The 15,816-nt window shown below is 34.0% G+C and overlaps 1 protein-coding gene across 4 annotated transcripts in view; it reads right to left on the bottom strand.

Annotated features, from left to right (window-relative positions):
- Positions 1 to 15,816, bottom strand: part of LOC150095073 (fragile X messenger ribonucleoprotein 1 homolog B-like) — a 467,885-nt gene that overhangs the window by 101,486 nt on the left and 350,583 nt on the right. For all 4 annotated transcript variants that reach the window (XM_090411425.1, XM_090411423.1, XM_090411424.1 and 1 more), the window contains one exon: positions 9,616 to 9,696. In XM_090411425.1, the coding sequence (XP_090267551.1) occupies positions 9,616 to 9,696 (81 nt within the window). The remainder of the gene's footprint in view (positions 1 to 9,615; positions 9,697 to 15,816) is intronic.

Consider the following 15,816-nt stretch of genomic DNA (forward strand, 5'->3'; position numbering starts at 1 on the left):
CTGAAATAAACAAGGAGAATGGATACACCATAACACTTTGGATTTTGAGAGAATACAGCATGGTAGACTGTTGCATAAATTGGAGACTATGGGTTTCAGTTATGGAATATTAGCGTGGATAAGAGGATAACACTTTTGGATTTTGAGAGAATACAGCATGGTAGACTGTTGCATAAATTGGAGACCATGGGTTTCAGTTATGGAATATTAGCATGGATAAGAGGATGGTTGACTGACAGATATCAAAAAGTAGTCAAAGGTAGATGAGATTCTGCAAGATTTAAGGTAACCAGTGGGTGTACCACAAGGATCAGTGCTTGGTCCACTGTTATTCAATCTGTACATTAATGATACTGGGAAGGATTTGACAGCGAATACAGCTATTTGCCGATGATACAAAGATAGGTAAAGTAATCAGGAGTGCTGCTGATGTGCAGTACTTGCAAAATGATTTGAAGAGGGTGGAATTTTGGGAATGAGAAAATGGATGTCAGTTCAATGTCAGTAAATGTAGTCATTCACTTCGTCATGATTAGATATCCAATGTTGAATTATTTTGGTGGGATTATGCTAGACGAAACTGATGAGGCTAGGGATCTTGGAGTGTTAGCAGATAGGAGAAGTTCAGAGGCCATGTAACAAAGATTATTGCAATGTTGAAATGAACGGTCACATGTAAAGATAAGAATGTCATTTTGCCTCCAGGCGCAGGCCTGGTTTCTGTTGTGATTCTGGTATAGTGGAGAGAGTGCAAAGGGGAGTGTTAAAAATGATATCGGGATTGTGGAATACTGATTATGAAGACAGATTGAGAATTTGTAGACTGCAGACTCTAGCAAACAGGAGAAAGAAGGGGTGATGTGATTGAGACTTACAAACTTCTGAAAGGGTCATACAGGATTTCAATTGATGGAATTTTCCAATTTATAGAGGATGGGGAAAGGACAAAGAGTATCCTTGGAAGCTGAAAATGAAAGCCACTAAGAAGGTGTGTGGGCAAGATTTTTCTATCATAAAGCGGTGCATGATTGGAATGGATTGCAACTGGATGTTGTGAGTGCAAGCAGTGTGAATGAATGAATGAGTGCCTGACTCCCTGAAGGTCTCTCTTAATAATAATTCCAATACCAAAATAAGAATAATGCTCCAGAATGTAAAGATTATAGAACAATTAGTATCATATCCCATACTTGAAAAATTCTACTGAAAATAAAATAAAACAGAATGTGCCTAGAATTAAATGCCATTTAAGTGAACAATAAAAAGTATTCATGCCAGGAATAAGTATAATTAATGGCATTTATGAATTAAAAATTTATATTGAAAGATCAATAGAAATAAATAATAACATATATCTCTGCTTTATAGACTTTCAAAAAGCATTTGACACAGACAAATTATAAACAACATTTCAGTAAGGAAATACCATGAGTAGACATATTACTTAAAATTATAATAATGGAATTAACTCATGTCAAGTATTATTTATTATTAGAATTTTTGCCTGAGTATCGCAGACATCTTCAGTACATGTAAAAAAAGCTAATTAAACAATAACTGACAATTTCAAAAGGCGCCACCTAAGTAGCTAATGTAAGATAACTAAAAAAATTGTCAGTTATTGTTTAATTAGCTTCTTACATGTACTGAAGATGCCTGTGATACTCAGGTGAAAATTCTACTAATAAATAATATTTGACATGAGTTAATTCTGTTATTATAATTTTAAATAAAATGATATTAATAATGAAACAATAGATATCAAAAGAGGAGTGAGACAAGGGTGTATAATATCCTCTATACTTTTCAATATACACAGTGAAATGATAATGAAAGAATATGAAAAAATTGAAATGGGAATGAAAATAAATGGCATCAGAATTAACATCATTAGATTTTCTGATGATTTTGTGTTCGTAGTGAAATCAAAAATAGAGTTACAAAATATGGTTGAATACTAAGCAAAAAGAGTAAAATTATGGCTAAGTATTAAATACAGATAAAATCAAGTATATGGTAATAAGCAAAAAAACAAATTTAAGGGTATCAACAGAATTCATTCAAAATGTAAAGGCGTATAATTATTTAGGAGCAATGATTACAGAAAATGGAATGACAATTATGGAAATAAAATCAAGCTAAGACAAAAAGAAGCATTCTGGAATAATAAATTACTAATGATCTCTGGAATAAATAAACAGACTAAAATAAGAAGAATAAAATCCTATGTATGGTCCACATTGAATATGCATGGACATATACAAAATTCATAATCAAGAAATCGCAGGCCTTTGAGATACGGTGCTATAGATGAGGACTGAAGATTTCTTGAAACAAGAAAAAAACTAATGAGAAGGTATTGAAATTAATGGGAACCAAAAAAAAACACTCATGGAAAACCTTATAGAGAGAAAGTGCAAGATGGCAGGACACATGTTAAGAGGATCAGCAGGGAAAATATCTCTGAAAATACTGGAGGGAAAATTAGAGGGAAGAAGATCTCCTGGTAAAGCAAGAACTTCTTGGGTTGATGATGTAAAGAAATGGATGGGTAACAAGAGCCACTACAAAATCAAAAGAATAGCACAGAATTGGACACACACACTGGCATACCATGGTTGCTAACCTCGAAATTGGAGAAGCTACATAAGAAGACATTCACTTGCTGCTTTTCATTTGACTTCTTTTGAATTGCAAGCTGAAAATGCATTCCTTCCTATTGCTCCAAAGAGAAGCAAACCAGAATGATGAAGTGAGAATATGTTGTTAATGAATCTTTTTCTTTTCATAGCCTATACTTGTTGAATATGACGATGAATAATAGTAGAAAATGAAAAAAAAAAAAAAAAATGAAATAAAATAAAATTGACTGTCTTTATTATATGAAATCATTGAAAGGGTGAAACCAAAAAAATAAAAATAAAATAAAATAAAAATTGCCCATTTGTGCATGATGCCAGGTTGTTTGTCCTTACACATCAGCATCGCAGAAAGCACTCTTATGAAGAGTTTCTTCAGTTACAAATACATTTTTTTTTTTCATTGCACAAGATATTCATAATGCTGCAGTGCTGCCACACATTGATGTTTCAAGTAGTTTGAAAGAAAGATGATTGTTTTATATGATAAAATTAATAAAATATTGAATATCACACAAAGTTTTATTCATATGCATGGATGTCTGTTAAATAGAATGTTCATGAAAGGAAAGGTAAAAAAAACACCTTAAAATAAGAGTGCAATATGCTTTATCAGTAAAAGTACTTCAGTTGTTGGAGCTATACTAATTTTAGCACATAAGAACAGAAAGTGAATATACACTTCTACTTTCCCAATATGATGAAGAGCTATTTTAATCAGATAAGTTTATTTCATGGTGCTTATCAAAGGGCATTTAATAGTGAACAAGTTTCTATTCACCAACCAATCTTATTGACCAGAAGAAACCAGGCAACAAAGAATATTGGAATATTACCAATATGACTTCCTAAAGAACTTCCATGATACTACTAAAAAACAAAGCTAAAGTGCTCCGTATCTATGCCAGGCTAGAAAACGCGTTGTTAAGAGAACAGATCCACGAGGCACGAAAGGCATTTACCCAAGCCAAAGTGTTACAACTAAAATTTGAGCTATCCAGTTACGTTAATCCAGAAATTTGGGATATTCTGGACAAAATCACAGATGACTCGGCCAAGCATCTATTACTCAAAAACAAAGAACAATTAACAACAAAGTTTCAAGCATTAAAACTACAGGAAAGCACAAGACAATTATGATGCCATAACGAAAGGAGCAGCCAATCACCCACAAAGGCGGTTAGGAGCAACCAACCACCATCGGACTACTGTCTAGTTATCAACCAATCGGATCACAACCTCACCCAAGGTGAACTCTCGCTACTAGAGAAAGGTTTAAATTACGCCATTGTTCCGAGGTCAGTAAATAAACTAGATATAATCTATCATATAGAGAGAGGTTTAAGATCCCTCCCCGCCAATTTAGCTGACAAAATACGGATCGAAACTGCCTGTTTACTAAATTCAACCAAAAATTAATTAGCAACCTAAACAAAGCTGAAAAACTGGCCCTCAAATCTCTAAAAAATAACCGTGACATTATTATCACAAAAGCAGATAAAGGGAGTGCCACTGTTGCTTTAAATAGGACAACCTACATAGAGAAAATGAACCATTTGGTATCAGACCACAACACCTACGAAATGGTAAATTACAACCCCATGCAACGCAACAAAAAGAAAACTACTGAACTACTTAAATCAGTTAACACATGGCTGGAAGAAACAATTAAAAAATTAATACCACAGTATGCCAGCGCGCGCCCAGAATTTATGGCCTGCCAAAAGTACACAAAACAGACACACCTTTACGTCCAATTGTGGAAGGAATCGACAGCCCGAATTACCACTTAGCCAAAAAATTAGCGGCCACATTCAAGAAATTGGTTGGTCATTCCCCTTCCTACATAAAAAATACACATTTCATAAACAAAATTAAAAACATTACACTCAATGACCAAGATCTATTAGCTTTGACATAACTTCCCTTTTCACTAATGTCCCAATCAATGATACTATCTTGCTCTTACAGAACATATTTCCACACGACATCACGGCCCTCTTTGCCCACGTACTCTGTTCCGGATATTTCATGTGGCAAAACAATTTTTACCTTCAAAAAGAGGGTACAGCCATGGGCTCACCACTCCCCCCCCCCCCAATAGTGAACTTTTATACGGAAGACTTTGAGCAACGAGCTCTAGAGTTGACTTGCCTAAAACCCAAAATTTGGCTCAGATACGTCAACGATATTTTCGCCATTTGGCTCCCGGCCACGAAGCACTAAATACATTCCTTAGCCACCTGATCAACAACACAAATGCATCCAATTCACCATTGAAATAGAAAAAAAACAACTCACTTCGGTTCCTAGACACACGTGTCACACGTCTTCCTTCAGGCTGTCTCTCCTTCTCAGTTTACCGCAAACCAACACACACAAAACTTCTTATCACCATCCAACACAAAAACTAGGGGTCATAAGCACCCTTAAACACAGAGCTCAAACTATTTGTTCAAATGAACAAGCTCTTAACCATGAATATGAGACCATCAAACATACCTTTATAAAAAATGGATACAGTATAAAAACCATTCACAAGATCCTCCACAAAGATACCACTAATAACAAAAAAGATTTCAAGAATGCTATTGCTATACCATATGTTAGAGGCATTTCCGAGAAAACAGACAGAACACTACACAAATAAAACATCAAAACCACCTTTAAACCCCCGACAAAATTAAGACACCTACTCAGTTCTTCCAAGGATCCACTGCCACACCTAGCCCACCCAGGGGTTTACAAAATACAATGCACATGTAACATACCATACATAGGGGAAACAGGGCAAACCATCCCAATCAGGAAGGATGAACACAAACGACACGTTAAATACCTCCATTTTGGAAAAACCGGCCTTTCTGACCACGCACTCCAAACATACCACAGAATTGATTGGAAAGGTACCAAGTCCTTACACTGCACCAAAACCTGGTTCAAGCGGAAATTCAAGGAAACATGCGAAATGCTCAAACATGATCTGAATCTGAATAAAAATGATGGTCTAACCATTCCAAGAATGTGGAGGACCCATCTGCAACCTTCATAGCAATCGCAAAGAAAAATCTCAATACAAGAAGACTTGGTGTTTTTTTTTTCTTTTTTTTTTTCTTCTCCCTGAACATTCAATAGCAACCTTACTGTACAAATCCAGAAGATAATCGTAATATAACAATATGAACTGTATAATTCCAGAAGAATCGTAATATAACAATATGAACTGTATAATTCCAGAAGAATCCTAGTATGTGAGGACTTTAGCAGAGTTTATTGTAGTTTTTTTTTTTTTTAATCACTAGAAGGCAGGCTAAGAAAAAAGATTAGTTAACAACGTAGATGTAATTTACCTGTATAGAGTGCAACAGCATAACAGCATGTAGCTTGGTTCTTATACACATGTATCCTGATGATGACCTCAATACAGGAGTCGAAACGTCAAGTTATTATTTTAATATTAATCAGTAAAATAATCTTTTCAACACGTGTGTTTTGTGTTCCTAAATTCATAAATATGAATTCCATGATACTACATCAGCAAAACAAGGACAAGGACAATTATAGTTGAATTCTAGTTATCAAGGGAGAAACTTTCAGGATGGATCAATATCTTTAGTATAGGCCAGTGGTGTTCAACCTTTTTTACTACGCGAGCTACTTTTCTATAAAAAGCTATTCAGCGATCTACTCTCTTATATAGATCACGTTTCCCCAACTGATATTTGATTACACACATATAAACAACTAAAAACTTTATTTGTGTATTTAAAAATTTATTTATCACTTTTAATTACTTTAATACAAGAAAAAAAAAAATATTGGAATAAAATATTTATTTCTCTATTTTGGAAAACCAAAGTTAGAAAAAACAACAGATTGATTACAAAGTCACAAGTTACTGGAACTGCTGGTTGATAAAAAAAAAAAAAAGTTAATGTGAAATTTGGCATTGTTTGAACCTCATAATATTTTCATAGTCAAGTTGATATGAAGAAGTGGCCAATTGCAGACAATCATCCAAATGATCATTTGTAATTTGGTTTCTTAATTGATTTTTTATGACGCCATATTTGAAAAAGCAGATTCTGACAAGTATGTCGATCCGAAACAGATAGAACTTTTCGTGCAATATCAGTTAATATTGGGGATTTTTCATGTGCATACTTCCAAATGACTTCATTGTTTATTGATTTTAAATGTAAACTATTCTGAATGTTTATTATCTCGAGTTCTACTTCAGCTTGGTTTATATCAAACAGCCCACTAATTTTATTTGAAATATCTGTGATGCTCAAGTTTTCTTGAAATGGATTATTGATAAAAGATACAATCATTTCAGTTTTATTAAAATCTTTAAATCTTGAATTCTTCAATCAATTAATTCTATTTCACGAATAAATTCTTTTAAATCATAGCGAAGCATTTCTTGATTTTGTTCAAAAATTTTTAATAAATATGGGAGATGTCTAAATTCGCGGTCTTTTATATTTTTCTTTAATAAAAGTAAGTATTGTTGGAAAGTTTTTATTGAACTTAACACGTCAATTAAATTTTTATCTCTATCTTGTAACTCTAAATTTAAATTACTTAATTTCGTGCAGAAATACACTAAAAATTATAAGTGTAACAATCATCTTTTATCACTCAATTGTGGATAAATATCTCCTTTTTAATCAATAAAATTTTTTATATCGTTAATTAATACAAGAAATCTTTCTAAAAATTGCCTTCTGCTGATCCAGCAAACATTATTGTACAACAGAAGTTCCCTATCATTATCTGCCTGTAATTTAAATAACCGCCATTGCAGGGCTTTTCCTCCAACAGAATTTACAATTTTAAATGTAATATCCAAAATATCTTTTGTGTTTAATCTTTTACTACACAGTACTTGTTGGTGAATAATACAGTGGTACATTAAAAAATCTGGATATTCGTCATCATTTTTACATAATAAAATGAAGCCTGATTTATTACCTATCATTGCAGGAGCACCATCAGTAGTAATGGGCACAAGTTTAAAAAGCAGAAGTTTGTTTTCACAAATTCATCAAATGCTGAAAAAATGTCTTCTCCCCTAGTCCTTCCCAATAATGGTATAATTTTCAAAAGTTCTTCTTTACTTGAATAATATTGAAATACCATTAACTGAACAATATCAGGGAAGTCGTTTGATTCATCAAATTGTAATGAAAACGCAACACACTGGTGAATGTCTGACATTAACCTGGCCTGGAAGCTTTTCTCCGGCAATTGGAACTCTTCCTTTCGGCCATTGGAAACCTTCTGCAGCCTAGAAGTAGTCTCTCTCTAGCGACGTCTCGAAACGAGAAGCCCCTCTCTCAAGCAACGTGGATCCGGGCAGTCTTTCTGACGACGACTCTGGAGTGGGCGGCCTCCTCTCTAACAGCAATTCTAGAACCAGGACCTCTTCTGCTTGCTTCAGTCCCTTTTTATTAGGCCTCCTCTGAGACCTCACATGAAGTTTGGCAACCCCACAAAGAATCAGTATGAGTCTTTCATCTTAAGTTTCAAGTTCGGCATGCCTTTTGTTCTCCTCTGCTTTCTTTTGATTGTAAGTTGCGGGCCATCGGAAAGTTGTTTGAACACTTTCTGACTGACTTCGGAGATGTTTACACTTAGAGCCTGCAAGCCTTTCTCATACATACAAGTTTGAATAACAATCTTTCTAATGCCGTCATGTGCAGCTTCGGTGACAAAAACATTGCTTTCGTTTTTAACACTCTAGCAGATTCTTATTAAAGCAGTATATACAGTTAGCTTCAAAAGAGTTATTTACAAAAACATCTAATACAAACTACACCGAGACAAAGTTTATTTTTTTACAATATTCACATGGGACTTAACCTAAGTAAAAAATCGATGTAATGTGCTTTGGAATATTTAATATTTAAGCTACAATCGAGTTTTTACACTTTGCTTATAATTGTATTCACTCGGCTTGCTGTTTGACTTCCACTGATCCAAATTAATTCATTTACCCAGACTTATAAGAAAATTACTGATTTGACAATTTTAATGAAAAATAAATAAACAATAGCAATACACTTAAAGCGAATTAAAAATAATACAAAATAATGATAAAAGGTTTCAGTTTTAACTAAATTTGTAAGTAAGGAGGAATACACAAGAGATCGACCAAAAATCACTCTGCAATCGACGGGTTGAACACCCCTGGTATAGGCAATAGCTTTTGATCATGGAAACTAAGATTTACGACCTCACAAACTCATAAAAAGTTGAACTCAAAGAACTCGCATCGTTTCAGACAATTATGCTATATTTAGTGTATGATCAAAAACAGAATAAAGGTGAACAAAACTACTGGTGATGACAAAGGATGAGGACTGGCCCCTACCAATTTCCTAAAGTTAAAGTTAAGTAAATTCTGCCTACTGCATTCTGACAATGAAAAGATATTAGAGGAATAATCAGACAAGTGGATAATTCCTTGCTTTTTTTTTTTTTTTTTTTGCTGGAGTGATTAAATTATCTAACCTGAATTAAATAATTTGAAATAACAAGTAAGGCAACTAAGCACAAAGTATATTTAACAAATACTTGAGTTTATAGACTAGTTTGTCAATTTTTGTGAGAAAAATAACCAACTAACATAATCAAAAACTAACTTCAATTTTTTTTTTTTATGATGAGTGAAATACACTGGAGTATCCAATTTGATTATTTGTATTTTTTTTAATAAACAGATTTTTTTAAAAATCAAATTTTAATGTAATATGAGGCTGATCATATAAAGAAAATAAAAAACATCAATAAACATGCAAAATAAACAAACAAAAAAGATTTGCTCTAAGATCGATACAAAAGCTAAATGTAGAATTTAAATTATTTTATTATTACATGGTGCATGCTCAAAAATAATAAACATTATTTCTGAACACCGAACAATCAACAATGCTCAATCAGCATATTACTGTTTTTATTATGCATTTACCTTTAAATGAGCCAGATGGTATTCCAACAGAATCTTTGCATTCGTAATACTTTCTACTGTTCCAACAAATACAAATGGCACCTATATAAACACAAAATGAAATAATTATTTCTATACACATGTACAAAGAACTGAAATAAATAACAGAAAATAACCACAAATTTTAAGTAACATATCAGTTTATATTACATTCCTAAGAGGAAACCCTTCAAAGAAGAAGAACAAATGATGAATGTTATTACAAGCATATTGATCATAATTTGTGCAATTACTAGAAACATAAGTATCACATGCAATCAACTTATGAGAAATCATCTATTATAAGATAGTGTGATCTGAGCAACAATATAAAAACAAAAGGAATCTACTGTTATGTGGTTATATTTTAGCCACTGAAAACAGCATTCTCATTCTCGTAGTGAATGCAATTTTCAGTTCTAATACTGAAAAATATGTCTACGCTTAATGATCAGCACTGGTCTTGGTGGTTATTCATAATAGCACATCAAGATATGAACACCACAGAAGGACAAAAATATATAGTTCACTCAACTACTAATATTTCAGCATCTTTATAAAGCAATCAACTAGACTTTGCATAAGTTAATTTCATGAACACCACCAGAAGAACAAAAATATATAGTTTACTCAGCTACTAAAATTTCAGCATATTTCAAACCAGCATCTTTACAAAGCACTCAACTGGATTATTGCATAAGCTAATTTCAGGTTGTAATGTAACTAAAAAGGGGACAAATACCCTAAACTGGAGACCCTTTAAGGAATGGCAAAAAGAGGTTAATTTAGAAAAGTCAAGCTAAATGTAGTCTTAGAATGATTGTCTCCCATATTTTATGCAAATTACATCAGCCATACTTACCGGGGTTAGTAGCATGTTTCATAGTTAATGCTCATTGTAAAAATACTTTCTAGGAATTATAGTGAATTCTGTGCAGCATGCATGAAGAAGCATCCAGAGCATGTTCTGCAAGGTTAACATATCTACTGGTCAGCCAAAAGTAGGCAAATTTGCAGGCAAAAGGTAAAAAAAAACTTCTATACTCCTGCATGAGGATGAGGCTGATCCTTCAGAGAAGAGATAGAAGTTGCTAGCTAGAAAAGTGGTGTGAAAGTGGCATGAATTAGTTATCTTTTCAGATATACTCTGGATAAAGGGATGGAAAAAGTTTTGTTGTGTCTTAGTATGTCAGGTGTGGAAAGGGTGGGAGGGAAGAGGACACCCAGTTTGTCTATTTTGCATATGTTCTAGTCACTGTCTAAAAGTGTTGGAAAGATAACCAATCTCTTTGGAAGGACTGAATCACTAGAACAAGAAGTCATAACTCTGTGCATAATTATTTTGAGGATACCATACTGTTCGGATGGATGGATGGTGGTGTGACTATTTATTGTTATCATCATCGACAGACCTCCAGGGAGGCAAGAAACTCGTTGTTGAAAGTCCCACTCTCAAATGCACAGCTCATCATACCTTGACTTAAATGCATTCACTGTCCCTACACTCAACACACTCTCAGGAAAAGCATTCCAATCATCCACAGCTCATCATAAAAAAAATCTACTGCTCACACCCACCTTACACAGCTTTCAGGTATGGCCTCTCGTTCTTCCATCTTCAGATATTCTATGAAAAATCTCATCCACTCTATTCTGGTAATTACGTCTCAATCATGTCTTCCCCTCTTCCTTCTATCCACTAGGCTCTGCAATTTTCATTCTCTTGATTTGTCCTCACATTCCAGAGACCAGAAATCAATTGTCTCTGGACCCTCTCCAACATCTCATCATCCTTTTGAAAAACTGGCAACCAAATCTGTGCACAGTAATCCATGTGGCCTGATCAAAGTCTTGTACAATTGAATCAAAACATCCTTACTTCTACATATCAGTGTTCTCTGCATTATTCCCATAATCCACTGTTTCATCCTCACAATTTTTACAAAATGTCCATAAAATTTCAAGTATCTATCCACCACAACCCCCAAATCCTTAATCTCCTCCAAAATATCCCCACCAATCCTATACTTTGATTCCCATCTTTGCTTCCTAAATTTTAAAGCATTACACTTTATAATATTAAAATGACATCCCCACACACACTTGCCCATTAAGTCTGCTTGCAAAACTACATCTGCTCTACTTCTCAAAATTCTCCGCACCTTTGCATCATCTGAAAACAACTGTATATCACCATTTAAGACCCTTTTCCTTTACAATGTCATTTACATAAAAATGAAACAATAGTGCCTCCAAAACATACCCCTTGTCCTCTTCTGGGATATTCCATCCCCATACACAATCTGTTGATACCTATCAGACAGCCAATCTTCAATCCAACACACTAATCTACTATCCAACCCCATTTGTTGATTTAACTACTAGTTTGTCATGTAGTAATCGATCGAAAGCCATTGTAAAATCTAAATATACCACTGTATATGGATTCCCCTTGTCCAATGTTCATCCCCATATTATAATAATTGTGTGGAAAGGCTTATTATAATAAGTGAGCAGATTGCTAAAACATGATCTTCCTTTAGCAAACCCATACTATTCATTAAAGAGAATTCTACTGCTGTACACCCAGTTCTGAATCCTTATCCTCACTAGCTTTTCCAACACATTGATCACAACTCCACATAAGGCAGATTGGCCTATAATTCGAAGCCTTAGTTTTATCACCTTCTTTATGAGGCGGAACAATTTTGCCATCTTTCCATTCCTTTGGGACCTGAGCTAATCTAAGACTCATGTTAAAAATGTATGTTCAAGCTGTAACTCCCTGGAACATTTCCTCAAGATGTGCAGTGAAATACTATTAAGTCCCATGGCCTTGTTGACATCAAGTTTACTCAATTCCTCACATACTTCAGTGAGAAACCATCAGTAATTCCTTCCCCATTCATACTGCTCTTAAGTTCTGCATTATGTTACAATCACAAGGATGGATACTTTAATGTAAATACTTCTAAATTTAATTAAATTAATTATTTCAAAAATTAAATAATAAATTAATTTTAATTAAATACTTTTATGTAAATACCTTAAAACATATGTGTATAGGTTCCTATAAAAAAAAAAAAAAAGAAATATGTGGTAGTTGTGCAACTAGGGCGTCTAGAAAAGGAACACAATTATTTATATTTTTATGTCCCTTAGAGCAGTGCTTCCTCAACTTCTGGATGCCGGGCCTGCTTTGAAAAAATTAAAATATTTCACGGACCCCCCCCCTCAACAAAACCTACGGCCCACAGTTTGGGAAGTGCTGCCTTAGAGGACAATTTCTTAAGCCATTTGTTTCTTCCTCTTTGAAGTATTTCTGCATCAGTCCAGTCGAGTGCTGTGCGCACCAAAGTTGGGCTTTCTGCTCTGAAGATACTGGTTTGAAATCCAATAAAAGATTAATAACTCAATAAATTCCATATTTATTTTGTTCGTCTTCTGTTATTTATACTATGAAGCACTGTTTTGAACATCTATCACTGTTGATTGAAATAAAATAATGACTGCATTTAATGAAAATAACACTCAGGTTGTTAGAAACAAAGTACTTTTTGTATCAAGTACTTTAAATTTTAAGCATTATTAATAATTGAAGAGAACCAATGTTATGATTTGCTAGTTACTGCTATTGTGCAGCAAATGTCTATAGACAGCAAAAATCATATAATTTTCACCTCGGTGTAAATACATTAATTTTCTTTAATTATTGCAGATTAGTGCCATTGATAGGTTAAGTATTAGATAATCTGGAAACCTATTCTAGAGATTAAACACAACACTTTTTATAATCCATTCGTGCAATAATAAGCAGGGTGAGAGTCAAACAGAAGTCTATTACCAGAAATCTATACCACAAAGGAATTTGAGTTCAGAGACTGTTGGTTGGAGATCAAACAAACACCAAACATACATCAACTTGGCTGACTAAGCCTGCAAAGTTTCTCAAATGTATATCTTACTAGTATCATGGATTACTGAAAGGATGAGTAGAAAGTATTAACTTTTTAATGTTAAATTCAGCTGGCCTGTTAGACCAAGTGGTTATTCTATCTGCTCTCCAACCAAGAAACTGTGTGTTTGAATTACATTATGGGCATGGATGTTTGTGATTGTCTTTAGGTGGGAGATGAATTTATTTGACTGGTGCGAGACTGTTGCCATGTACGCCTGAAGTGGATTGAAAATGCCCCGTTTTCTGTTGTAAGTTTACCCAATTATGTAAAAAATAAAAAATTATCTGAAATTAATGAAAACAAACAAAATCCTTAGCCCATCCACAGTACCAATATACTATAAGTTTACAACCTTTTCTGGATGAGAGTTGCATTAAAAATTAGTAATAATAATAACAACAACAGCATATTATACATTTAAATTTAATATCTATCTATCTATATATATATTACTAAAATAAAACTCTGAAATTTCTACTATAGTAATAATTGTATACAACAGAATTGTAAACTCAAAATATTAACATGTCCACACTCTTCCACATCACTGAATATTCAAGTACTCATCATCATCAAATTCCTGACATGTATCCTCAAGGGGTGTACAGGATATGACAGTACTACATGAAAAATTTACATCATTACTAACTTCCTATCTACAATTTTCCTCCAAATCAGTCTGTTACTTGTCAAGACTCCGATATTATCATTATCAGACCTTATATTTCTATCATCTAAGGCACATTGTACCGTATCAATCCACCTATATCTTGGTCTTCCTCTGGGTCGTTTTGCTGCCAACCTGGCAGAGAACACTTGTTTTGCTAATCTTTCCTCTCCCATTCTGTTTAAGTGACCATACCACCTGAGATTAGCTCTGCTAACGCATTCCTGGATGCTGACAATGTCAAGTTCTTTCCTAATATCCTCGTTTTTAATATGATATTGCCATTGATGCCATCTGTTCACGCCTCTAATCTTTCTCAGGACTCTCATATCTGCGGTCTCTAGTCTTTGGTCAAGTGTTTTACTTCTGACCCAGCTCTCAGATCCATAAATTAAAACTGGTTTGAACACTGTCTTGTATACAGCTAATTTAGTGTTCCGACTAATTTCTCTCTTATTCCATATGAATTCATTTAATTGACTTCCTACCATACCAGCTTTGTTGATTCTGTTGTCTATTTCCATATTTAATTTACCATCCTCACTAAAAAATTGTGCCTAAGTAGCTGAAATGTTTTACTTGTTCCACAGGTTCTCCGTTCACAACACAGTTGACATTTTAAACTATTCTGCCTATTTTCATTGTCTTTTTATTACTGACCTTCATACCATATCTATTACAACAGTTATTCAATTAATTCAGGGAATCTTGCAGACTTGTAGTGGATTTATTTAGAAGTATAACATCGTCCGCATAAAGCAAAGAGCTGACATTAACTTGTCAAATTCTGATATTATGTTTAATACCACTTTCCTTCATAATGTGATCCATATAGATAATGAATAACAGAGGGGATAATGTACATCCTTGTCTCACACCAGATTTAACATTAAACCATCTTCCTGTACTTCCTTCAATTCTAACTGCCGACTTACAACTCAAATAAAGACTAAGTATTGCTTGATATAATGCCCATCGACACCATATAACTATAGCGTATTGAATAGCTTCTCTCTTGGCACCTTGTCATATGCCTTTTTCAGATCGACAAAACTTAAATACGGATCTTTGTTATATTCCCATGATTTCTCCACTATTTGTCGTAAAGTGAAGATCTGATCCTGACAGCCTCTATTTGGCCTGAATCCAGCTTGTTCTTCACCGTGCTTCTCTTCCACAATCCTTCTCAACCATTTCTGAAGTATACTTGCATATATCTTAACAGGAACACTCAGTAATGAAATAGCTCTATAATTCTCACATTCAGGTTTATTTCCCTTTTTATATATGGGTACTACGAGAGCACTACTCCTCATTTGGAATTCGTCTCTCTGTCCAGACCATCGGAACTATGCAGTGCAGCCACTGTAAGACTTTTATACCTCCATACATTTTATTTGATTGGTTTCTAGAGTTCTAGATTTGGTAAGATTCAAACTAGAGATTTTAGGATAGGATTTAAGCAATTCCCATGTACTAAACAACAAACATACTTTTTCAAGCCTCTAATCAACAGGGAAGAGATCTCGCACTGGGTAATGAAAATCATGCCCACTT

Source organism: Typopeltis vanoorti, chromosome 21 (genome assembly GCF_054136105.1).
Source record: "Typopeltis vanoorti isolate ZY-2024b chromosome 21, IOZ_Tvanoo_1.0, whole genome shotgun sequence".
NCBI classification, from domain to species: Eukaryota; Metazoa; Arthropoda; class Arachnida; order Uropygi; family Thelyphonidae; genus Typopeltis; species Typopeltis vanoorti.